This window comes from Atractosteus spatula, chromosome 22 (assembly GCF_055471065.1).
Source record: "Atractosteus spatula isolate fAtrSpa1 chromosome 22, fAtrSpa1.hap1, whole genome shotgun sequence".
Taxonomy (NCBI): Eukaryota; Metazoa; Chordata; class Actinopteri; order Semionotiformes; family Lepisosteidae; genus Atractosteus; species Atractosteus spatula.
The window spans coordinates 15,910,702-15,935,672 of record NC_142727.1 but is presented as its reverse complement, the minus strand read 5'-3'; the positions used below and the strand labels follow the sequence as shown (position 1 = coordinate 15,935,672).

Here is a 24,971-nt window from a genome sequence, read left to right as displayed (position 1 = left end):
ATATTTCATAGGTGCGTACCTAAACTTCCGGGATACTTTCTGTATTAAACTATACAGACTAATGAAGCCCCCCCCCCAAAAAAAAAATTTGGCTCCCCAAAATATTTGTCTATTTTCCATCATGAGTTTTTGTCTGGGGCCATAGACAACACCTGGAAGCCACCCGAGTCATCTTAAATCTGTTTTCTTCCAAGCCTCGAGGTCTCATTTTGATTTTGGGCAAATATGAGTCTCTGACCTGCTTCAAGCTGTGTCCAAGTTTGATTTGTATTTCAGAACTGAGTGTCGGAAATCTGATCTGTAAGTGACCGTTTTTCTGTGTTGTAAAAAATAAGTCATTAGTAATAAAAGTCTTTTGTAATCAGAAACCGTATCGCCCTTCCAAACGTGCTTAGCTAAGGCCATGTCTTAGCCGATACCTCTGGCAAAAGAAGCCATTTGCCTGGAAAAAGAAGATTCTTGGGCAGGCTGAAGGACAAGGGGGGTTTTTGAAACCTCCTGTCTGATTTCTGCTCTAATATACCCTTATAAGAACGTAAGAACAACTACAAACAATAGGAGGCCATTTAGTCCATTAAGCTCATTGGTAGTTTGTAGTCAAGTGATCCAAGGATCTCATCCAGCTCTTTCTAGACTGAAAGTCACTCCTGGGTAAGTGCTCAAGGAGGAATGAGGAAATGAGGGGCTGGCAGTTTTAAACCGCGTGTGTGTGCTTTGGGCCACCAGGGGGAGCGACAGCAAATCTTTTTAGGAGGCGCAATATTTCTCTGCCCTTGGTTGCAAAAGGCCATGTAAGCGCTGGTGGAAATTAGACCCTTTTAAACGTGTGACTTGGGACTGTGGCTTTGCATTTGCAGTGATGTCGAGCCAGCATGCCATTTCCACTGATTGAACAGTAAAGCACTTGACCACCCGTGGCAGGATGTGTTTAAAGATCCTTTGCCCAAAACATTATTAAATAAATTGTCCATTCTCAATTTTCCTGTTAAAAAATATATATAATAAACGGTTATCTTTTTTTTTTTGCTTTAAGTAGCTGTAGACAGCTGCAGACAGCATGGTGGCACAGTTGTTAATACTGCTGCCTCACAATGCTCAAGCCCTGGATTCAATTCTGGACCTAGTGTGCTATCTGCATGGGATTGGTATGTTCTTCTATGTTTCCTCCAGGCGATCTGGTTTCTTCTGACAGTTCAAAAACATACTGGTAGCTTAACTGGCTTCTGGAAAACCCGGCGCTGGTGTGAGTGTGTGTGTGATAGAATCTTTGTCTACCTTGTGACGAGCTGCCATCCTGTCCTCTGGAACCAAACGCCTTGTAACTCCTTATTTCCAGCAGAGGTTCACAGGTATCCGCATTTTCCATTGTTCCACCTTTCCTGTCGATGAAAGGTTCAGTTACAAACTCGCCTCTAATGTCCCTCCCTGGTTCAAAAAGAAGGACATTGCCCAGGACTGGAGTTGGGAAGCAATACAGTATAATACATACTGTACCTCTTCCATTAATGGAGGCCAGACACAAGTCTACTTCTAAATCTTTTCAGCTTTTGGCTTTAATGTAATCCAGTATGGAGCTCCCACACTGATGCTCGAAGGCTGTAGGTTGCTCTGGTCTACTGTCTATTGAATTTCTGATACCCAGGTTATCTGTACTTTTAGCTGTGCTGTTCATTTGCACCTCACTGAGTCTTTCATCTACAATGACATTAGCTGTTGCACTCCGTCCCTCCAGAAACAAAACTAGTAGCAGTGGGTTAAGGTTGCAGGCAAATCTTAAATGTGACATTTTAATTTCAGGACTCCAGTGTGGGCACATTACTTGGCTGACTGTTTTACACTAGGTGTTCCCATGATCAGGGGACAGAGGTGAGGCAGCCATTTGTGATTGCTAGCCCTTGATTTGAAGATATGCAGCCATTTTCCATTTTTGTCTGTTGATTTTTCTTCTCCACCCAACAGGTCAGAGGGAACGAATATCTGTTAATGTCTTGTACTTGCACGTACTTGCACTCTGAAGGACATTGTATCTATAAGACTTGTTAAAATTAGTAACAATTTAATTTTGTTCAAGTAATAACTATTTCAGAATGAATTTATAGAGACTGCATTTTTAAGCACTACATATGTTAAAGTTAATTTTATTATGCAAGATCAATTAACTTATGAACTTGTCAAATCTTGTAACACTTTTTGTCAGAAGGTGGTCTGTCTCGATACTTGCCTGACACATCCCTGCTTGTGGACGACTGGTCTGGTGAATCCCGTTGTGTCACCTGGGTGTCCACACTCAGGGTTGAATGCCCGTCCTCATCTTTTTGAGTTGTGCCTGCTTGTCTTGTAGTTTTCGCTGTGTGACTCGGGCTTTTCCCACTTTTTGGAGGAAGGTGAAACAACACTTTCTACAATGGAAAGTCCCAATAAACTCAGTATCTCCTCCCTGGTTCTCTGAATACATTTGAGGAAGTCAATAGTAAAAATTCTGCACATTAAGTATTGTTGTCTTATTCTTTCCTTATTAGTTATGTTTAGGCCAGGCTCTACAGAAAATAGGCTATGCTAAACCCAGTGTGATTTTGTTTCTTGTTTTAACAAATATTAAAATATTAAATATTAAATCAGCCTCTGCCTTTAATTTCTACTCTTCTGAGAATTAGGGTACAAGTAACGTTCTAAAAACATTTTTTTCTAAATTATGTAGCTAGGACATGTCTTAGCGATACATCCGGTGAGTTATTTTACAGTCCAAAGTAATTAACTGTAAATGTAGTGTGTTAACACACCAGCAGTCTAGTAAAGTGATGGTTCAAGCATGGAATTGTTTTTCTTCTTCTCCTCAGACCACATAAAACATACTCACTTCCCTTCCCTCACTCCACCATGTCGCCGCTGCGCTGCCTCGTTAATCAATCAACACGGCTGGCAAGGAACGCGTGATGAAAGGTGCTGTGGCCATCAGGCCTGCTGTGTGTTTGGGGTCTGCCTCTCCACTGGTTTTCCCAGTCCTGACCGAAGCAGGGGTGACAACTCCCTGACCCCCTACTCTGGGTAGGGTCTGTTTCTGGACAGACAGACGAAGAAGGGTTTGATCAGAGAGCAGGGGCACCTCGAATAACTGCTGTGAAAGGCCAGTGAAGTAATTTAATAATTGATAAGTCCTGTACCTGTCTGCAGAGAAAACAGTCCTTCTCACTGATGATAGATCATAAACTAAATTATCCAGATTTGCATTGTACAAAACCTGTATGAACTAGTGGCGTGTAAATATATATAGAAATATATTTCTTTCGTTTTTGTTTTCATGGCTTTTTGACTGTGAGGTTTGTCTTCTGTTTCATAAAGTAGTGGACATATCATCCCTGTAAGAATCTAATTTGATATGTACAGTACGTAGCTCTGGTAAAGTGATTATTCTCAACACTTACATTACAGGAGTGACTGAATCAGCTGCAGTGAAACTGCCATTGTGTAGCAGTTATATTTATTAGTATTTCTGGTTACAAAAACAAAACAAAACAGAACAATCAGGAAAAAATCAGGTTTAATGTGAAATCTGGTTAAATGATCACTCTAGTGTAAAAAGGTGAGACTTCACTTGCGCACAAGACATAAATAAAAACATTACTCCCTCATACTTGAGTGTGGACTTGTCTGTAGTGTCATTCGGAAAACCCGTTACCTCAGTTGAGCTCATGATGTCACGGAAGCCCCCTCATTTTTTAAGTCTTCTCACAGCTCTGCAGACAGAGGAAGTGCATTTGATGTTGTGGGATTGTTGCACACAGCATGAACATGGCTCTGAGGCTGCTGTCTCTCTGTCTCGCTTTTCTGACTGCAAAGGGTAAGTAGAAACAATTCTTCATTTTTGAAAAGCAATTTCTTGATGTACTGTAGCTAGGTACTGTATGATATAAGGAATAGTGATTCTATAGAGTAAAACACATGCCACTCATGGTATTTATTTAATTGGAATAGTTCTGCAGTACCCCTTGTCAAACAGAAAGCAGTGTGGAGTGATTCAGGGTCTGAATCATTTCAGACCCCTTAACCAAGGGGTCTTTGGTCCATGTCCCAGAGTGGTTATTACACCTGTATCCTGGATAAGAGACGCTTTTCTCTACGTTTTCTAGGAGGTCAGCTGTGTAAACAGAAACCAAGATTTTGTTTTGGGGCAACTTGCAACGGACTTTGCCAAAAGCTATGTGGATTCTTGTACTCTTGGACTGTTTACCTGTACAGTATTCACATGATATTCTGAACCTGTGACCACCTCGGACTTGGAACAAGTTCCAACAATATTAACACACTTAACTCATATAGAAAATACTACGAGTTCTTTTACAGTACAAGGCAGCACTGGTTAATACTTACAATTAGATATTCAAGTGATATTCTGTAAGCTCTGTAAGATTCTGTAAGATTCTCAAGGCAAATACCATATGTCAGAATGGTAACGGTTTTTGTCCGCTGAGACATTTTCACACTTGTTGTTCCCAGTACACAATCATGCAATGGAACCAGTAATTCACCGCACTGGACAACTGTGTCCTATGTTTCAGGGTCGATTGGGGCAATACAGACACAAAAACTAACTGTGGTCTGAAACAGAAAAGTAAATTCTCTCCTGTGTTTGTGGTTCAGTACAATAGGATTGATAAAGATTAACCCACATCCTGAACAGAAGATTTCACAGTATTGATAACAGCGATTTCCTTAACCAAACTCAGAGCACTTATAGTAAAGTAGAGCCCGGCATATATCTACCTGTACTGTGTATATTCAAAAAACCTTCTATCGGTGTAACGGCCCTAACGTATCCATAACAACACAACAAAAATAATAATGATAATGTATGATTAAACAATTGTCAAAATGTGCAATCTGTTACAGAATCCGAGAAAAAAGTCCAGGACTTTTTTCCCCATTGATTATTACATTCTGTGGGGAAAGACACTTGCTAGCTGAAGAGACAGAGAAGCCATGAAAGGTGATAGTACTACAGAATGTAATACAGTATTTGTCTACAGGCTGGCTTTGAATAGTAACGAGTGACTCACTTTGTCTACTGACTCTTCTGACCCCAGTGTGAAGCTTGACCACTGTCCGGAAGGGGTGTCGTGATTTCCCTAGCTTTGGTAGGCATTAAACTGCACATCTGGGATCTCTGCACTGATTAGATAGACAGATGCCTAGTTTGGATTACGTAAGCTTTTCATTTTGAATTATTTGTCAGATTAAACAATTTATTTTCACGTAAACATCGCTTTGAGAAAAGGGAAATGTGAAATATACAGTATACAGCGGAAAGCAAATTCTACTGTATTCTACCACAGCTGCTTGAATTTGGCTTTTCCAACGTGCAAAACTCTTTATAAATATCTTCATTTCTGTCTGAAATCCATCCAGCTACATGGTGTCGGCTTTGATTCTTGCCACCTACAGTAGTTGTTGACAGTAAAAATTAGTACTTCGGCAAGTAACAAAGACCGTGGAACGCAGAAGTATTTTCTGCATTGTGAGTCAGACAAGAGTGGCAATTTCAGGACATTAGTGTGGTCTCAGACAGAGAGGGGGTGCAGAAATGCCTGTGACCTTTCCACTGCAAACTTTCCCCAGCCCACCAGCAAAAGGTGTGAATTAGCCCCCTTATCCCCTAAGCCCACCACACCATTTACAAGAAAAAAGAAAAGCCCTTATAATTAATGGCCGCACAAGGCGGTGGAAGCATTGTTTCTCACATTATTTCTGCACGTGACTTTTCTAGCTCGTAGTGCCACCACATGGCATCCTGCTGTGAAGACAGCCACTCGAGCCAAACCAGCAAAGCTAAAAGTCCCCATCCCCCCGACCCCACACTCGCGGGTGTGATGCGTGTAGCTGTAGCCCACAGGGCTGCGGACGGTTAGCTCTCCGCCGCGCTCACTTTCCAACACTGGGCCCAGTTTCTGAACCAGCTGAGTGGGAGACACTTGGCCTAAATCACACACTGCTGCTGCCTCCACTGACCCACTGGCAACTGCCTTCTCGAAGAAGGCTTCACCTTTTAAAGATGTTTTCCCAATGGTGCTTCTTTATGTTACCTTTACACATTACACATGACATTTATTCTGGCAGGGGCAGCCTATGTACAGTACAGTATATATTGACATTGATCGTCTACTCCATGTTCACAGTACAGTATGCTGATATTTATTATACTGCACGCGGATGCACTGGGACCGTTGATTTGCAGTGGCAGTATATGGGATCTGATTTTATAGAAAGCTTTGGACTAATCTGAAGCTTGGATTAAGAGGAAATTTTTCTCCCATCATGTTAGAAGATAATGAAATCCTGGCCCAGGATTGGGCTGAGCCACATCTTAATAAATCATTGTTTTTAAAAAGCCGAGCCATCTTCTCCTCCGCCCAGAGATTGAACAGAACCTCCTTCCTTTTTCCCAGGGAGCTCTATGGTGGCGGAGAATGTGACAGTGATGGAGGGGGAGACTCTCGTTTTGAATTGCACTATTGATTCTGAAGACAGGTCACACCTGGAGTGGAAGAACCCACGTGGCTTTGTGGTGTTTTTTAACAATATGACAGGTGAGTGAGTAACAGCTCTGTCTCTCCGCTATAAAGGTTAATAGCAAATTGTCCAGTTGACACCTTCACTTACAGAAAACGTAATCAAATGCCCCCACACGAATGTTGCCCACTGTTGCGGCAGCAGACAGTCTTTTATCTACTGTACCTACGTGCTTCCTGTGCATGGTGGGAAACCAGACAGGGCTCTGTGTCAGCTATGGTTTGACTACCCTAGACTCTCGGCCCTGACGCCCTTATTCTAAATCAGTCAACTTTCCACATCGGCCAGTCTCTGTGGAACCTTTTTTAAGCGAGGCCCCCTCTGCGGTATCTGAAAACAAGAACAGTCCTGTGCAGGGGGTTCCTGTCCACACACCCCTTCAGTTAAGGCAATGGCGAAAAGTAAGCCCAGAAGACCAGAAATGACCTCTTTAAGACGCCGAGCCCAGTACCTGCAAATGCAAATAAGAAGAAAACGAATCCAGCTGCTCTTTATGAAAATCAAAGACCCCAGAGAGTGCATTTAATTTAAAGAAAATATGGTCAGTTGGATATTTTTGGGAAAAAGCACACAAACACACACGCTGTCAATTACAGAGGTGTGCTTCTGGGCCGTTATGGATTGAGTCTTACTTCTTTACACAAAGGATGGTGGGGGCCTGGAACAAGTGACCCTGCCATGTTGTGGAATCTGATGTGTTGGCTACTTTCAAGAACTGGCTGGATGAGATCATGGGATCAATTCGTGGCTCACCATCAAATCATTCAGACGGGCCTGAAGGCCTGCTCTCCTTTGTAATCTTTCTTGTGCAGGGCGGTTCAGCACGAGACTTAGGTTCCAGTGGATTGACATGATCATTCATGGACGCCGAAGGTGTCAGTCGCCTGTAGAAGTGAGATAGAATTTCTGGCAATGAAAACGTTTGCATTTTGCCTTGGCAGGCCTTAGGTTACTCAGAACAGGCACAAAACTAGTAAGATTTAAGCAGAATTCCCGATCTCTCATAGGCAAAGCTGTCTAGGATCAAATATTTGCAAGGTAGAAAGGACATCATTAATTCAATATTCAAAATATGTCAGTGGTGTGTACTTTAAAATGACTGCTGTTGATTTTTTCTTTTCAGATTAGTAACGTAAGTGCATATGTTCACTCTTGTTTTGTAGGTCTCAGAGACAAACGCTACAAAATTGCCACCTGGTCACCCTCAGAGTTTACCGTAACTCTGTCGAATGTCACCACAGGAGATGGAGGCCTGTACACGTGTCTACACTACATTCATCCTGTCACAACGAAGGCAGTCAATGTCACGGTTGTAGGTAACTAACTGATTTGTCTGTTTGCTCATTAAAACACTTCTCCCCACGACTAGTTTGAGTAGAAAAGGGAACTACTTCAAAATTATCTGCATTGCCTCACGTTTTCTCTTTTTTGACATTGCCTTTTTAAACACCTTTAAATCTACATATTCTTAGAAATCATTTTGATATTAAAAAAACATGAGCACTAAGACTCTCTTCTTGGCATCAGAACTATTTTCTTCTCCAATTGTGAGGAATCAAGCCACAGTATATTCTCTGGTTTGTAAATCAGACACCACTCTGTTGCTAAAAGTTTCAAAATCTGTCCTGGTACTCATATAGTTAATTTATGGAAAGATTTTTGTTTTGAAAAAAAAAAGAAATTCGATGGATCTTGCACTAATTTGTCTTTCTCAATAACCCCCCAAGGTCGCCCAGCACTGGAAATGAGCGAAGATAAAGGCAGAAAGATAATAAAGTGCACTGCAGAAGCAAGCTATTCTCCTCACAGAATATCATGGCTGATTGAGGGTGGATTAGAACTGGACAGTAAGCACTGTGTGATTTTCCTCCTTTCTGCCCTGGGATGTTCTAACTTTCCACGTTTGCTTAAGGGATTTTAACCGGGACGAGAACTGTATGATTTCTGAAAAATAAGAAAAGTTGTTTTCCTTGAAAACTCAGAAGTTTCAATCTGACTTGTGATAAAAATAATAACAATTCTTGGGCACTTCTCACACTCATGGAAAATGGCTAAGGTCACAAAATGCAGAAATGAGGCAGTGAAATACCAAATGCTGTAAATTCCCCTGGAATTGGAATCCAATTCTCTCTACCAAAATTAAATGAAGTGAAAGTTTTGTATTTCCCCTCTGATTAGCTTCTGCTCATGGTGTTTGTTGTTCTTGTCTGTAGTAAAAAATAATCAATTAAAGTTTTGTAAAAGGAATCATGAAATTTCAAACTGACGCGTCTCATTTCTGGCGTGAAACGTCCTATTTAAGAATAACATACAGCAGTTTTTGTATTAGTGTAGATTATGATATAAAATTATACCACATGTACGTAGATCTGTGGGCTTGAACTAACTGACGGCTTGTTTGTGTTTCCCTCATTTGATTTAGCATACTCCCAGGATCACTGTGTTGAAAAGACCGCAAAATGCACTTCAATGGGCACCTTGGTGATCAGATCTCAGAAGAGCAGAGTGACAGTGGAATGTATCGTTCGGCACGGAGCTCTGAATAATCCACAGGCATATCTGAAGGCCTCCCTCACTGTGGAGAAGAGCTGTAAGTATTCCTGTTGGTCGCTCAGAATTTCTTACATTTTCTCATACACATATTTATCTCTGTACTAGGGGACGGCCCAGCAAAAGCCTTTACATTCATGTTCTTCGCAGGTTATAAACCTGCGTTATTTCAGGCAAAGTAAACCTACAAGAAAACAAGAGTTTATAGCTCCTGATTTCACAGTGTGTGTCAATCATGGAATTAGAGAGTGGCAGCGGACACCAGGTCAGGCGATTTGGAAAGGTTAGTCAAGGTAACAGTGCGAAACCTGATACTGGGATGAACTGTGTTCTCTGTTGCTGTGTTCTCTGATACTCCCACAGCGTTTCCTTATCTACTTCAGCTACTTCAGCTGCCGTACGAAGATCAAAAACACAAAGAAATGAACGGACTTTTTTTGGCAGGACAGTGTATCTTGTGTCATGTAGTTTCTAGAGCTTTATTCAAACTTGTTCCTGTTGTTCAAAGTTGTTCCAAAGCTGAGAAAGCACCAGCGTTTCCAATAAATTCATTATGTTCGCCATCCAGTGGGCGGTGAGCTGCAGAGGGAAGGAAAGAGGGCCAGGGGATTGCGGTTAGTGTATGGGGATGACGGAGCTGTCTTGTGTGCGCCTTATTTGGACTGTGTTTTCCCTCCAGCCAGTCTAAGATTTCGTAATGACAACAGTGTGGTGACAGCCACAGGGCACTTCATCTGTCAAGGGAAAAAAAAAAGTTGTACCTCGTGATTTCTAATAGGAGAGACTTCTGATGAGTTGTAGTCAGTGTCATGTGTGAAATGTCAAGTTGCAAGGGGAGAATTTTGATGGCACTTTCACTTTAGTTTATTGTGCATTTTAAACTGAGGCCAGCTCCTCTGATGCAAGTGGCCTGCTGTTTGGGGATCGTTCTGCCAGGTTTCCTCACCTCAAGGCAGCACACCTCCTTAACAACTGTACACCACTGCTTCCGTTAGCTTCATCTAAACTTACAGTATATTCTACGTGTAGATGAGGCTTTTGTACACAAAAACCAAATAAAACGTTTTTTCAACTGTGTCCGACAGTGTTCCTATTAGCCGCATGAGTAGTCTAAGCAAAAAGTGCTTAATGTACTGGTACTTTGCTTTGTTTTAGAGGCAAAACACTACAAACTCTTGTGAAAATTTGGATAAGGTGGCCCAGAGTAGTTTACTATGCCTCTCTATGTTCTCGATGTTTTGAATTCTTTAATACGCACTAATATTGTGTTCCTGTACAGTAAATATGTTTTCACATGTGTATGCATTTTTTTAGATGACAGAGGACTACTCTCAACATCAACAGTCGGCTATTCCACTAGCACAGCAGCTACTGCAGCGACGCTGTCAGAGACAACCACAGTCTTATCTTCCAGCACAGAAAGTACGTTTCAAGCAGACAAGTACTGCTTCATTTGGGATGTTGAACATTACTGTCAAGATTGTACTATTGTTTCATTGTTATAAGCATCGGAACGTGGCAATCTGATCTGACTGTGGTCTGTTTGGTCTGCGCATATGCCAGGCCACACCACACTCGTTCTCTTGCAGTCATTTTAGAATTAGGAGCCCTCATCCATCAACAAAGCAGACAGTATAATGTCTTGGGTGTTACTCACATCCAGACAGACAGAAAGATGAATAAAATCTGAAGAAAAAAAACATCTTTGAGGAGTGAATTAGATAGCTGGGTGAATAAAGTTACATTTATTGGGTTAAGCAAGCTTTTTTGCACCAGGGGATAAAGGGCATCTGAAGCAAGTCTTACATACAGTATTTTGTGTCTTATTTAGCTGAAGAAAAAGGCCTCAGCTCGACATCAACTGAAGAGTACAGTAGGGGCTCCTCGCCGCCGTCTGCACTCACACAGGAAACAACAACCCGACTTCCTGAAACTGCGAGTGAGTACCAAAATTAAACAATGAACCAGCTCTGCAAGCTAAAAAGAAGTTGCAAGCTGCATTTAAGAACAGATTCGATATCTGCGCCAGAACTCAAGCCTGTTTCTTTTTTTAAATTCAGTATATTATTGTGTGAACAGCATAAGTAACATTAAATGCAGCCTCTGAAAGAAACAGTAGATATTCAACTCTAATTTACATGCTCTTTCTATAGACATTTATAGAATTGTTCTTGTACCTTAGCACAAAGAGTGTTACTTCTGTTAAAGTACTGTGTACAATTCTGAGGTGCACCTAGTGGACAATTTACACACATGTGGATTACCAAAAAAGCATACAAACATCTAATATTGAACCTGTTCTTTAAATGTTTTAGTTAAACGCACCCTATTATAATTAAAATCTGGCTTTCAACCTACTCAATACAGAGCCTTAAGCCCTCATTGCCTCCTACTTGAATATATGTGTCATATTGACACCTAGTGGCAAAAGTGTAAATCTCCAACGCAAGACTACAAATTAAACGTAGGTAGGTTCAGCACTCAGGAAATGAATGAGTCAGCATCCGCAACAGGACTGTTTGCTTAGCAGTTTGTTCCGTATTGTACATCCACAACCGCCTCCTGAAACACAATCTCTCCATCTCTCAATCGTGAAATTAGCTGCACCCCATGTTCCAGTGATTGCTTACTCATTCTCGTCTCTCTGTTCGCATGGGAAAAAAAAACATGTACTGTATTTAATAAGTATGAACTGTTTTTTAAAAAGATATCCCATTTCACAAGGAAGAATTTTCTTGTCTTCAAACTAAAGCTAAAGGACACATCCACTCTGCCTCTGTTTCACATCATGAATAATTATTCATTACAAGATCAGACAATTGCCTATAGATTAAAATTCCAAGGATAATAATTTGGTGATATTAATAATAATATTAAAGTATTATTCTGATTCATCTGGTGTATCCCAGAATCCCATCTAGTTCGAAGACCAATTATACATTTCACTCTGAGTTACATATTAAAGGAGTCAATCATTTGTTCATTTGTAAATATTATGAAATGACTCACAAACTGGACAACAGTTTTATTCCAGAAAATTGCCTTTTTGGCCAATGTCTGTAACGGGATGTTGCCGGAGTGTACAGTACTCTTTTATTAGACAGAAAGATCATGATAGTTCAGATCTGATCCTAAGAGCAGTGTTTTAAATATTTCAATACTTCATTGCAGTGCTGTCCAGTCCTGAAATTGGAGGTCTGATGTCTCTGAAGGTTTTCTAGGTTTTATTTTAAAGTTGCAGCACCTGAAGATCTCATTTGTACCTGGTTAAATATGTCACAAGAAGTTTATTTAGGTTGTTTACTGCTTTCATTACTTTACTTGTAATGAAAACATGCTATGCAGGTCTGTGCTATTTTTGATTACACTAAAGAAACAAAAATAAGTTAATAAAAATATTTTCTCTTTTTTCAGCAGCAGCATTGTCTACTGATTTTACCAGCACATCAAACCATCAAACACCTGAGACAGACATTCGTGAAATAACAAGAAACTACACCTATACTGCAGCCACAAGTAAGTTACCAGAGCCATCTAGCCAAACAAGTCACTTTGCAAATTAAAATGCAATAGTCATAATTTTCACCTTTAGAAATTGTCCCTAGAAGCAGTAAATGGGTATTGCAAGATCAACAGGGGCAGAGTTATAGGGGGACGGTATTTTCCTAATTATATGCTACGGGTATTTGATATAAAGCTGGCCTCTAACAAGATGGCCGACCGGACTTTCAAAATGGAGGTTCCAAGAAAACGGTCTACCTCTCATCAAGACAATCCGATACACCTGCGCTCCGCGCCAGGCTATATAAGTCGCACCCTGAGCAGCCGATACTGTGCAAATCATCTCTGTGAAAGCGTGGAGGGCGTTTGGAAGAAGACGGTGAGAGGAGGAAAAGTAACCTTTTCGTTGTTGATCCCGGGTTGTCTCACGGATTTGATTTATAGTTTTAGTCACACGACTTGTTTACGCTGCTGGTTGTAGGAGTTGCTGGTCGGAAACCGACTCGGGCAGAGAGGATTTGGAATTGCAGCTCGTTCCTGAAAGACTGGGCTTATCCCACACTAAGAGAAATCAAAAGCTGTGGTTATTTCTCGGAGCTACATTGAGTGATTATCATTACCTCTCGCCAGCCCCTAGTTGCATCACAATATTCATAAGCCTGTTTTTCTTACGTTCACAATCTTTCTCGAAGCTAAAGCTTTTCTGCCTGTATGGCAAGAAAAGGCTGAAGCATTAAACTGGAAGACTGGGTGGTATTTAGACTGCCGCTGAATAAAAATGATTTATAACGAAGGCTTTGTGTAACAGTCGTGTGATCTACAAGCTCATTCTATATCGTTTTAACTTCCATTCATAAGGACAATGGACTGCCTAAATCTGCACTTCTTAATGTTCTATTCAAACTCTAAAATCCTCTTTTCAGATGAAACCTACACATCCTCGGTACCTGCAGCAACAGAACTAGCAGAAGGAAATGCCACCACCAACTCCAGTGGGGAAGGTAGGAAGAGCCATTATTTCTTGCTTTTTTTTTGTGACTTTTTGTCTAATTACCAATGCATGCAATTGTACTTATGCTCCTGGTCCATCTAGAAAGTCTGTGGGGATTATGGGGCTGTGATTTTAATGACCCTTCTTCCCTTCCTACACTCCCTGCACACAGGGTGAAAAGTTGCCCTCATCTTTCTGTGCTCCTCTGTCAATTAATGGGTCTGAAATGCTCTTCCCAGCACATCAAGAATGTCGCCTCCCATAACTGTTTGTAATAACTTGGTTAATCACAATAGCATTGGTTGCATCTGATTTAAAAGTGATCTGGCTTTCTGGCGGCTTAGGATTTTTTTGCACATCTCAGTTGAGCATACAGCGGTCCAAGTGGGACATTTTAGATTTAGTTGCAAACTTTGAGTAAAACATTTCCCAAAACTCACCTGTAAGGAAATGGTGTTTCTTCACTGGTGATTGACACGGTTACTGCAATGGGATTTTATTCTGAAATGGGGAAACCTGCTTTTAAGTTGGAAACCAGTGGAAAAAAATTAAGTAGGCAGAAGAGATGCACTGCCCTGCTCATCACTGGGCGTAAGGTGCAAGCAACTTCACCGTATTTCCCACTTTTTTTATTCTTGTTTAAAATGACTTTAGATCTTTAACAGCTGCTCCCATTTTTTTGTGAGCTGTCCTCAGTTCTTGCTTTGTGGTTTAGCTTCCTGTATTTTAAGTGAAATTTTGGTATTAAGGTCTATTCACGTGTATTGATGCAAAGGAAACGTATTTAGTTGTAAACTTTATAGAAGTTGACCATGCTACTTAATTTATTCTCATTCTGGTTCCATCGTTTGATTGTGCTCGGACACGCACTTACTGTGTTCCACCGGTCCAAGGCAGTCGCGTGATGCAGAATGATGCTTCAAGGAGACGGCTGCTGTAGTGCGCTGTTGACTCAAGGACCAGTGTGATCCATGGCATGTTAAAGCTGCAGGGATTCAAGAGGGAGGAAAAAAAAATATGATCAAACCACAGATGCAGTGCACAACTACTATGACCCCATACTTTCATTATGGAAAAAGTCAACTCCTTTGAAATGTTAGTTTAAATAACGTGCCCTGGTGGCATAATACACTTCCAAATGGGGAAACGCCTTAAAAATGAAGATTTCAACTTGAGCCATTAACTATTAACCTCAGTAGTACAAGGCGCTCTGTCCTCCAGGAGTGCTCATGTGGGGATCTAAGGGGGGGGGGGTAACTGAACGTGTCCAGCGCTTCTGGTCGCGAAGGAAGACCGCTCTGCAGTGAATAACGCCCTGACTCTGCGCTTCCTTCCAGCGGAAGGCCACGATGGCACGAGACGGAGCAAGAACGGCACCGTGCTCATCGTCCTGGTCACAGTCCTGATCGCCTGCCTGCTGGTCGTCGTCCTTTTCTTCGTGACGAAGTTGAGGAAAGCTCACGCCCAGTGGAAAAAAGGTGAGGGACTACCCCGTTGTGGCACCACCCATTCCAACAGGGATCTCGTACAGAGGTGGAATGCCTTGGCAGGAAATGCATCTTTCAAAGTAATGCATTTCAGTAATTAAGGTCAAGCACCACCGACATCTCAGGTGGACCTCGTCAACATGCTAGCTGACAAACTGTAGTCGATCTGTAAGCGAAAGCCGGCTGACTGCTCATTCATGGGTGATGCTGTTGTTCACCTCTTTGTTGCTGTTCCCTTTCATATTCAGAAAATGAAGACTGGGATCAGTCCCTGGAGAGCAACAAGTCGAAATCGAGCAACGACGACAAAGTGCAAGAAAGGAAGAATGGTCAAGGTAATGCCTCGTGAGAGGTCAATGCTCTTATTTGGGGAAAATGATTGAAGGCAAAAAAACCTACTAAGAACATGAGCTTTTGGCCCTGTGATCTGGAAAATTTTTAAATTATACTTTGAGTTTGAGATCACTTTATTGGCCATATACTATTTCTTGTATTGGTGGGGGGGAATTTCCTTTCATGCAAGTACCACAGTTTAATTTGCAGTCTCATCTTCAGGGAACCCTCAAAGTCCCATTAAATTTTAAATATTATGGGTATATACACTATACTCGCATCTTATGGGTTTAAATTGGTATGCAGACAAGGAAATTTAATTTATGCCTTTTTTTTTTCCCCAGTTCCTTACAATACCACCTTCATGAAGTACACCGTTGAGGTGCACACGGAAACGGAGAAAGACGCAGAACAGGCAGCACCCCAGATTCTGGAAACCCCAGAACCGGTGGAGGAACCGGCGCCCCCTGCCAGCTTGGACACTGTAAGGGAGACGGCAGTGTAGGACTGTGGGACGTGTTCTCCTGTACGCTGACTGCACAGAGCACTTTGCACTGGGCCAGATACTGTGAAGAGGCAGGAGTGGCTTCCTGGAACTGCGGGAGCGGTTCAGTGTCCAGAGCCCCGCCTTAACGAATCGGCTGCTATCGCAAACTATTTTAAGGGATCGGGGATCAGTTGGCCTGGCCTGCTGTTCACTAATCCTCCCTTAACATTGTATTGGTCTTCTTGATGATGGGACCAAGTCTGTATGGACCATTTTGTAAATGGTTTTGTCAATTTGTAAATGGTGTTTTATATGTAATATTTATTGTATTCTTTACATGAAAAGAATAAATTCATATTTTCCTACCTGGTTTACCAATTGTCCTTGAAGGGTATCAGTCCCTGGAAGCCCAATTTTGATATTATTGGAAGTAAGAGGCCCCTAGAACTATAATCAGTTTCTTAGGCTCCTGGGGGGGGTGCCCTGTTAATGATTGTTTAATAGGTATTGCCCTCTATTTCTATGCTGTGATTAGTTAGAATAATACTAAAAGTATCAACCACAATCTTTTAGCAGCAGCAAAGCCAAAATCGTTTGAGAACTATTTTAGCGATCATGAAAGGTCAGGAGCTCAAAGTTCACCACCCAGTTGTGGTGGTGGGGGATTCCTGATGCATGTAGCAGCAAGAGATTCGGCTTCAATGACTCATGAGCCAATACTGACCCGAAACATACCTGTACATAACTGCTGGACGGCCCTAGAAAGGGCTGTTTTCTTTTGGACATCCTCCATGGGCATAACTCGCAGTTGAAAATGGTTTAAGAGCGGCAGTGAATGACAATCTGGCGCCTGCAGCAGCAGCACAGGGATGCAGTTTTGAGAAACGGCAGCGCTTTGCCAAAACCCTGCACTGGAAAGCAGCCCCAGTACATCGTCCCCTCCCTACGGGTTCTTACGATTCGCGATGCTCTCCCGAAGTGTATTTCGCATACTTTTGCGAGGCTCCACGTCGGTTAAAAAAATGTAATTTCACGTTTCCCTTTAAAGGCGCCCCTTTCGTTAAAACCATTTCCAGCCCCCGTGTTATGCTTCTTGTAAAAGAAACGCAGACGGTTAGTACTGTTTAGAGACGGCAGTGCATTTTTCATTGGGTTTTTTTTTCTGCCTGGGGGTAAAACCAGTTATCCGAAGTTAAACTGAATCTCGAATGTGCTAGACTTCCCAAAGCGGAAGTGAAGCTTTCGTGGTTAAATGAAACCGAAAAGACTTCAGCGGAAGGGTTAAGAAGGATAAGTGGATTTGTTACTAAGAGTTTAGACAGGGGAGAAATTACTTCAGTTAATTGGGGGGGGGGGGAGATTTCATTCCTAATGCAAGAAAAACAACCGAGCTGCGGTACAACAGCTAGTCTTATTCTTTAACGCGTCTGGACAATTTCAGGATCTGTTGTATCGGCTAAATTGGCTTCATGCAGTTGAGGGACACGGGAGCCGAGACTTGCGCAGAGCTTACGCCCAGGAAACCGGAAACGGGACATTTCTGAGGCTCTGGCCCGGACACGCCGCGGCATGACTGAGGGCAACGACACCAATACCTGTTAATTATACACTGTTGGCTTATGTACTGGCAGGACACTCGTAGGCTGAGTTTGGGGGGTGGAAGAAAAAAAAAAGAAGATAGATTAAGAAATAATTCTGGCCAGCCATACCTTGCGGCACATTGTTGGGACACATTGCCGGTGTCGTAAAGTAAAAAATACTGTCAAAGACATCCTCTTCTCCCGCCCCTCTTACTCCCTCTGCATCATTGAACAATATTATTAGAACCGCCCAAACTTGGTTACACAACCTCCCGGCACGCCAGGGATAGGCTGCTAACCCCCCCCCATTAATTTCTCGCAAACCGGCCCGTCGACTCCCTCTGCTGTTGCCCGGGCGGCCATCTGCTCGCCCTTCCTCCCCGGAAGGAGGAGGGCGGGGGAGGCGGGGCCACCGCCGCGCCGGGCGGTGACTGGTGGACGCCGCCTGTCAGTCACCGCCGGCCGCGTCGTGCGATTGGCTGGGCGGTTGGCGTGCCCTTCTAGAAGGTTCCGCAGGCTCCCTTCCCGCTGGTTATAAGGCTCGCAGGGGCCAGTCCGCGGCCGCTTGCTCAATTCAACGGACCATCAGCACCTGCGACCGGTAAGAGCACACGGGCGGCCTAAAATACTAGATAGGGCCTTTCTAGGCTGTGCGATTTTTTTTTTTCCCCCCAGCCTTGTGAAACTGCCGGGTGACTGCGTTTAGAAACGGGAGCTTTTTGAGCAGGGTGGGGAGGGAACCGTGTCTTTCATTTTTCCCCCCTCGTACGAGCGATCGCCGAGTAGCCGGAGCTCAAAAACAAACAAACAAACAAACAAAAAAAAAAGACACGTCGCGCTGTTTTATCGCCTGTCACTTCGGCGGGTTGGCTGAAGGTCCCGTGAGCGAGCCGTCCTGTTTCGGGCGCAGGCCGCCGGCTCGGTCGGGCTCTGCCCTCTGCGTGTTGGACCAGCCGGGTGTTGCTCCCAGCGCCGGGAGTGGGTGACGACTCCTCCCGGGAAGAGTGAAGTGTGTCCCGCTGCTTCCTCTCCTGTCAGAGAGGAGCAGGACCTCTCCTGTGCCGTCAAGAAAACTGCCGTCTTAAGGAAAAGACGAGGGGCTTTTATTTTTTTTTTTACACTCGGGAGATTGGTGTGGTGGTGGAGGGGCGGCAAAATGTCTTAAAGTCTGTACTGTAATAAAACGAGGGCTAGCTGCGTGGAAAGCCGCGGTCGGAGCGCCTGCCGAGGGCCGTGCCTGCGCCCGGGGCGGCCTCGGTCTGGGGGGGTTAAGCGAAGCGGGCGATGAGGCGGCTGTAGCCGGGGAGCGGGAGGCGGAAGCGCAGCCGCGGGCAGGGCACGTGCTCCCGAGAGCCGGGAAGCTTCCAGAAGGTGACGTGACGCGTCGAGCCGTGACGCAACCGGGGCGGGGCGGGGTTTCCCCCCCCCCCTCTGCGTGCGGGCGCCGAGGCCCCGGAGGCTTGACTGGGCGGTAGGGGAGGATCCCTCCGGTTTGCCGCAGCGCATGTGGAGACGCCATGTTCCTCCCACGTGTTCGGGTTGGAAGCTGTTGAGCAGGGCAGAGGCGGTCTGCTCGCCGTGTCCTCCGTGAAGCGAGATCGCGGTTTTGTAGAGGCGGAAGTCAACCGAGATGCCTGTCCTTTCCTAAGTGTTGCATATTTTTTTTTTTTTAGGCATCATGTCTAAGGGACCAGCAGTTGGAATCGATCTGGGCACAACCTACTCCTGTGTAGGTGTCTTCCAACATGGCAAAGTGGAGATCATTGCCAATGACCAGGGCAACAGGACCACACCCAGTTATGTTGCCTTCACCGACACCGAGAGGTTGATCGGTGATGCAGCAAAGAACCAGGTTGCAATGAACCCCACGAACACTGTATTTGGTAAGCAAAGCACATTTCCTGATGTATGTAGAAGACAAGTTAATTTTGCCCTTTTTGCTTCATTGGAGTCGAAGTGGTAGTAAACTAATGGTGCAAGTCACTGGCCTACCTTGTGTGGTTTCTATAGTTAATAGAAAGTTTAATGCCCAAGTGTTTTACGCCAGGCCTGCTGCTTATGCTTAAAGTGCTTGTTTGTTTCAGATGCCAAGAGACTGATTGGTCGCAGGTTTGACGATGCGGTTGTACAATCGGACATGAAGCACTGGCCATTCACAGTCATCAACGACTCCACCCGTCCCAAGGTTCAAGTGGAGTACAAGGGCGAGACCAAATCCTTCTACCCCGAGGAAGTCTCTTCCATGGTGCTGACCAAAATGAAGGAAATTGCGGAAGCTTATCTTGGGAAGGTAAGTTTTGTGTGACTTCACAAGGGAATGGGGTGATAAATATTTGAAGTTCCTTGGATTTTTCTGTGAATATTGCTAAGGAGAATAGTTGTAAAACAGATTTTCTAAATACAATTTTAGTTATCATGTCTGATTAGTTACATGGTGCCAATCTAGGATTTCACCCTACTACTTTTTAAAATGGTGCATTAGCTTCAGCAGCACATTTTGGGTAGTTCCATCTATACTCTAAAACTGCTAAATGACTGTTCTTGCACAATCTTACCAAACTTTTATTTTGTATGCAGACTGTCACCAATGCTGTCATCACTGTGCCAGCATACTTCAACGACTCTCAGCGCCAGGCTACAAAGGATGCTGGCACCATTTCTGGGCTTAATGTGCTCCGGATCATTAATGAGCCAACTGCTGCTGCTATTGCCTATGGCTTGGACAAGAAGGTATTTACATAACCCTGCTGTGTGCATTTCAACACAAACTGACAGTGTGCTTTTGTTTAAATTGTAGTAATGCTATGTAAAGTGGGTAATTTTGACCTGTATTTTAAAAAATCTCGGATTTAACCTATGCCCACATTGAGTGTGTTCGCTGTGATGAAGTCTATTCCTAAGCCATTCGTAGTTTCCACCAGAGGTTGAGAGACCAAAGATTGCCCAAGTACCTTCCTTGGATGTCTGAGCGAACACTGATCTGAAAATCCCGTCTTGAAATGCTGCCCCCGAACTGCGAGTATAAAGTCTTCTGGTTTTTGTTAGGTTGGTGCAGAGAGAAATGTCCTCATCTTCGATCTTGGTGGGGGCACCTTCGACGTCTCCATCCTGACCATTGAGGACGGGATCTTTGAAGTGAAGTCTACTGCCGGAGACACCCATCTGGGTGGAGAAGACTTCGACAACCGCATGGTCAACCATTTCATCGCCGAGTTCAAGCGCAAGTACAAGAAGGACATCAGCGACAACAAGAGAGCTGTCCGGCGTCTCCGCACCGCCTGCGAAAGAGCCAAGCGCACCCTGTCTTCCAGCACCCAGGCCAGTATCGAGATCGACTCCCTCTACGAGGGCATCGACTTCTACACCTCCATCACCCGGGCTCGCTTCGAGGAGCTGAACGCGGACCTGTTCCGCGGCACCCTGGACCCGGTGGAGAAGTCCCTCCGCGACGCCAAGCTGGACAAGGCCCAGATCCACGACATCGTGCTGGTGGGCGGCTCCACCCGCATCCCCAAGATCCAGAAGCTGCTACAGGACTTCTTCAACGGCAAGGAGCTCAACAAGAGCATCAACCCTGACGAGGCTGTTGCTTATGGCGCAGGTAATAAAAATAGAAACCCGACTAGTGTTTGTAATTGTAGCTCCTTGGTCGGGTTGTTTAAACTTTACATGAAGCAATGTCAGTTCGGGTTGTCGGTTGTCATTAATCGCTAATGGATCTCGCTGTGATGAAGTCTATTCCTAAGCCATTCGTAGTTTCCACCAGAGGTTGAGAGACCAAAGATGGCCCAAGTACCTTCCTTGGATGTCTGAGCGAGTGCACAGTAATGCGTCAGCCTCTCTTGTAAAAGCTTGCCTGGTTAATAACGACCTACTTTGTGTCCCCTGTACAGCTGTCCAGGCTGCTATCCTGTCTGGGGACAAGTCTGAGAACGTGCAGGACCTGCTGCTGCTGGACGTCACCCCTCTGTCCCTGGGTATCGAGACTGCTGGTGGTGTCATGACTGTCCTGATCAAGCGCAACACTACCATCCCCACCAAGCAGACGCAGACCTTCACCACCTACTCTGACAACCAGCCAGGTGTTCTCATCCAGGTAAGGACACTGCAGCTTATGGGAGCCCTGTCAGTGTTCGCTGTGATGAAGTCTATTCCTAAGCCATTCGTAGTTTCCACCAGAGGTTGAGAGACCAAAGATGGCCCAAGTACCTTCCTTGGATGTCTGAGCGAACCCTCTTTAAAATTTACTTGGAGACGCCTGTGAGCTCCCCCTCCCTATTTATTTCCAGAGGTCGACCTTGTTTAGGTTGGTGTTTTTGATGACTGAGTGTAGTAACATTGCTACTGGATGTCTTGACAGGTTTATGAAGGTGAGAGAGCGATGACCAAGGACAACAACTTGCTGGGCAAGTTTGAACTGACCGGCATCCCTCCAGCTCCCCGTGGTGTTCCTCAGATCGAGGTCACTTTTGACATCGATGCCAACGGCATCATGAACGTGTCTGCGGTTGACAAGAGCACTGGCAAGGAGAACAAGATCACCATCACCAACGACAAAGGTACTTGGTTCAGTAGCCTGCAGCTCAGTGTGAGGCTGTCCGTGATGAAAGCAGTCTGACTTCATGGGCTGTTTTTCTGGATGCAGGTCGTCTGAGCAAGGAGGATATTGAGCGCATGGTGCAGGAGGCCGAGAAGTACAAGGCTGAGGATGATGTGCAGCGCGACAAGGTCTCATCCAAGAACGCCCTGGAGTCCTATGCCTTCAACATGAAGTCCACCGTTGAGGACGAGAAGCTGAAGGGCAAGATCAGCGATGAGGACAAGCAGAAGATCCTGGACAAGTGCAATGAAGTCATCAGCTGGCTGGATAAGAACCAGGTAATGTTTTGCCTCTTCAGTTGATCACTTGGCTCACTGTATAGTGCATGTAGAGGCTCTCAAAAATAAATGGGAGCAGTTATTGCCCCCATATGTTAACTGAATTGGTTAGCACTTCATTACTCTTGCAGGCGTTTGTAAGAACGGTGTGGAGGTCATAGTAGCTCAGAATGGCATTTAGTTTCTGATCTGTCAATTTTCCTTTCGTGTCCAGACGGCCGAGAAGGAGGAGTACGAGCACCAGCAGAAGGAGCTGGAGAAGGTGTGCAACCCCATCATCACCAAGCTGTACCAGAGCGCCGGGGGCATGCCAGGGGGGATGCCCGAGGGAATGCCTGGCGGTTTCCCAGGAGCAGGGGCAGCTTCCGGAGGAGGATCGTCTGGACCCACCATTGAGGAAGTGGATTAAGCCACTCCACTGTCCGTTTTCCACTACCTCTTTATTTTGACGAGAGCAGGATACTTGAGCTGTCTGTGGTACAGGTGTCTTTAAACGTACATGTGGGAGCTTGGCGGTCCGGATGTTTTCCGATGGTAGAGCACTTAATTGTTCTTTAAAGGTGTCATGTGCCACAGTATTCACAAAAGGACAAATAAGACATGGGCATTTTTGTATCAGTACTGAAATTACTGTATACAATGTGTTTGTTCGACACTCTGTTTACCTTAAGTACTGTACCTGAGCAGTCCATTTTTTTATGTTGATGGGTAATGGCTGATGTTGCATTTGCACCCCCACTGTTTCAATGCCTTGAAAGTAAATTGCCTGTTTCTGAAATAAAGAGTATATATTGAAGTTACTTGTCTTTTTCTCATGTTTGCTTCACATTAACTGTTTAAGGTAGCATTTGATATTAAGGGGACACCCAGTAGGTCTGGGTCAGGTTTGGGATGAATGACTGAGTTGTAAACTTTTTTTGAGGGTGGGGGTGTTATTTTTACTCCCAGTTTTCAAAAGGTTCTTTTAAATTGGCATCCTGGAGTTTGCCCTTGCCTTGCATTTGTCCATGGTCCTACTAGGAATAGGTAACCTGGTGAGTGAAGGTCAGCCAGAATGGACTTCTGGAAGCTAGCTGGGAAACCAAAGTACTGCTCTAGCAAAGGTTGGAGTGTTCTGGGATTTGCCTTGAAGGGTAAATGAGGCTCACATTCACGTTTCACTCTGGGAATATATGTTAAAGAACCAAAGTACTACAAAACTCCCATTTAATACACAACTGTAACTCTTGGTGCTACAACCTATTTTTAAATAAGGCAAATGAATTGGAACAGTGTAATTAGAGGGGAAAATCTGTTTGAAAGCACTCATCTTCTGATATTTACACAACCCATTTAAGACACTGGATATAATATCCATCTTGAATACCATGGAATCAGCAGTACTATAAGGAATTTTGCTATTCCTTATTGGAGGTTTCACCAAACATAGCTTCCACAAAGTCTTTTACGAAGTGAAAATCTCGCATCAAATGTTCTACAAAAGGCCACGCTGTTCAGGACAGGCTGGTCAACCAGGATGTGTGCGCTAAAGCAACATGATATCAGCTGGGAGATACTGAAAGGCTTCCAGCAACCCAGCTGCTGCAGAACCACGTGGGAATCGAATGTTTCCCTCACCAACATGGCTGCCGCGTCACACGGCGCTGTACGTGATGACGATTACGCGTTGCCATGGTTGCGGCGCTGTTGACACCTCTGCGCCATGTTGCCCGCAGTTCTGGTGAGTATTTCAAAAGCTATATTACTGGACAATTGCAGTATCGGAGGAAAGGAAGTTGATGCGGCACTCTGCAAACTTACTTGCCAGATTGAAAATGACTGATTTTTAAGATCCCCCGACCTTGATTTGCCTGAATTAACCGTTTTATGTGTTGCATTAGGTAGCAAACAAGTTGACAACTTCCGATCTTTATGCAAGGAGTCTCGGCTAGGGCATCTCTGACAGCGCAGGGAATTTGTATTCGTGACTTGTAATTCATTTTAAAGACGGTTTTCCTCGGGTTTATCCTAAACTGGATTAACGTCAACATGTCGCTTTTATCGGAACGCAGAAATGGATAGTTATTCGGGTATTATTCAGACACTAATGGGAAATTACGGTGCACAAGCGCCATCCGACTAACCCTAACAACCTGGAGCAAATCTGCCTGGAAGAATAGGCCAAAATCACTCCTGGACAGTGTGCAAAGCTGGTGCATGCTTACCCCAAAAGACTTAAAGCTGTTAATGCTGCAGAAGGTGTCTCTACAAAATATTAAAATGTGGGGATTTAATTCTTATGCAAACAGCGTATTTCAGTTTTTTTTTTGTCCTCAGAATAAGAATGTTTAAGAATATTTTCTAACATAAAACAATGTCGCATTAAAATAATTAATTTTTTGAATTCCAGTGCCTAGAAATAAAAATATCACAGAGATCTAAATTTCAATGTAGGATTTGTAATTCAGTAAAATGAGAGAATTGATCAAGGGTCTGAATGCCTTTGCAAGACACTGTAGCTCTGGATCAGCTTTCTCAACTATAAGCAGAACCTTTCCAACCACCTAGGTCTTGATGTTGGTCTGTTATCTACTGAGACAAGTTCACATTTAATAGATTTT

The 24,971-nt window shown here is 44.0% G+C and overlaps 2 protein-coding genes and 3 non-coding genes across 5 annotated transcripts; all 5 read left to right on the top strand.

Annotated features, from left to right (window-relative positions):
- Nucleotides 1–3,682: 3,682 nt before the first annotated feature.
- Nucleotides 3,683–16,276, top strand: crtam (cytotoxic and regulatory T cell molecule). The gene is made up of 12 exons (XM_088939335.1): nt 3,683–3,838; nt 6,441–6,581; nt 7,728–7,880; nt 8,292–8,411; nt 8,987–9,154; nt 10,429–10,536; nt 10,946–11,053; nt 12,529–12,630; nt 13,539–13,616; nt 14,944–15,084; nt 15,342–15,428; nt 15,771–16,276. The coding sequence occupies exons 1-12, from the start codon at nt 3,784–3,786 to the stop codon at nt 15,929–15,931; spliced, it is 1,422 nt and encodes a 473-aa protein (XP_088795461.1). The 5' UTR covers nt 3,683–3,783; the 3' UTR covers nt 15,932–16,276.
- A 1,667-nt stretch (nt 16,277–17,943) lies between these two features.
- hspa8 (heat shock protein 8) lies at nt 17,944–23,167 on the top strand. Its single transcript, XM_088939333.1, has 9 exons — nt 17,944–18,094; nt 19,167–19,376; nt 19,578–19,783; nt 20,071–20,223; nt 20,539–21,094; nt 21,387–21,589; nt 21,854–22,052; nt 22,139–22,371; nt 22,586–23,167. Exons 2-9 carry the CDS (start codon nt 19,172–19,174, stop codon nt 22,778–22,780), a joined length of 1,950 nt encoding a protein of 649 aa, XP_088795459.1. The 5' UTR covers nt 17,944–18,094; nt 19,167–19,171; the 3' UTR covers nt 22,781–23,167.
- On the top strand, nt 20,369–20,465 carry LOC148816871 (small nucleolar RNA SNORD14). The gene has a single exon (XR_016094730.1). It is a non-coding gene; the product is annotated as a small nucleolar RNA SNORD14 (small nucleolar RNA).
- LOC148816870 (small nucleolar RNA SNORD14) lies at nt 21,214–21,310 on the top strand. The gene has a single exon (XR_016094740.1). It is a non-coding gene; the product is annotated as a small nucleolar RNA SNORD14 (small nucleolar RNA).
- On the top strand, nt 21,627–21,723 carry LOC148816869 (small nucleolar RNA SNORD14). Its single transcript, XR_016094739.1, has one exon. It is a non-coding gene; the product is annotated as a small nucleolar RNA SNORD14 (small nucleolar RNA).
- Nucleotides 23,168–24,971: the final 1,804 nt, after the last annotated feature.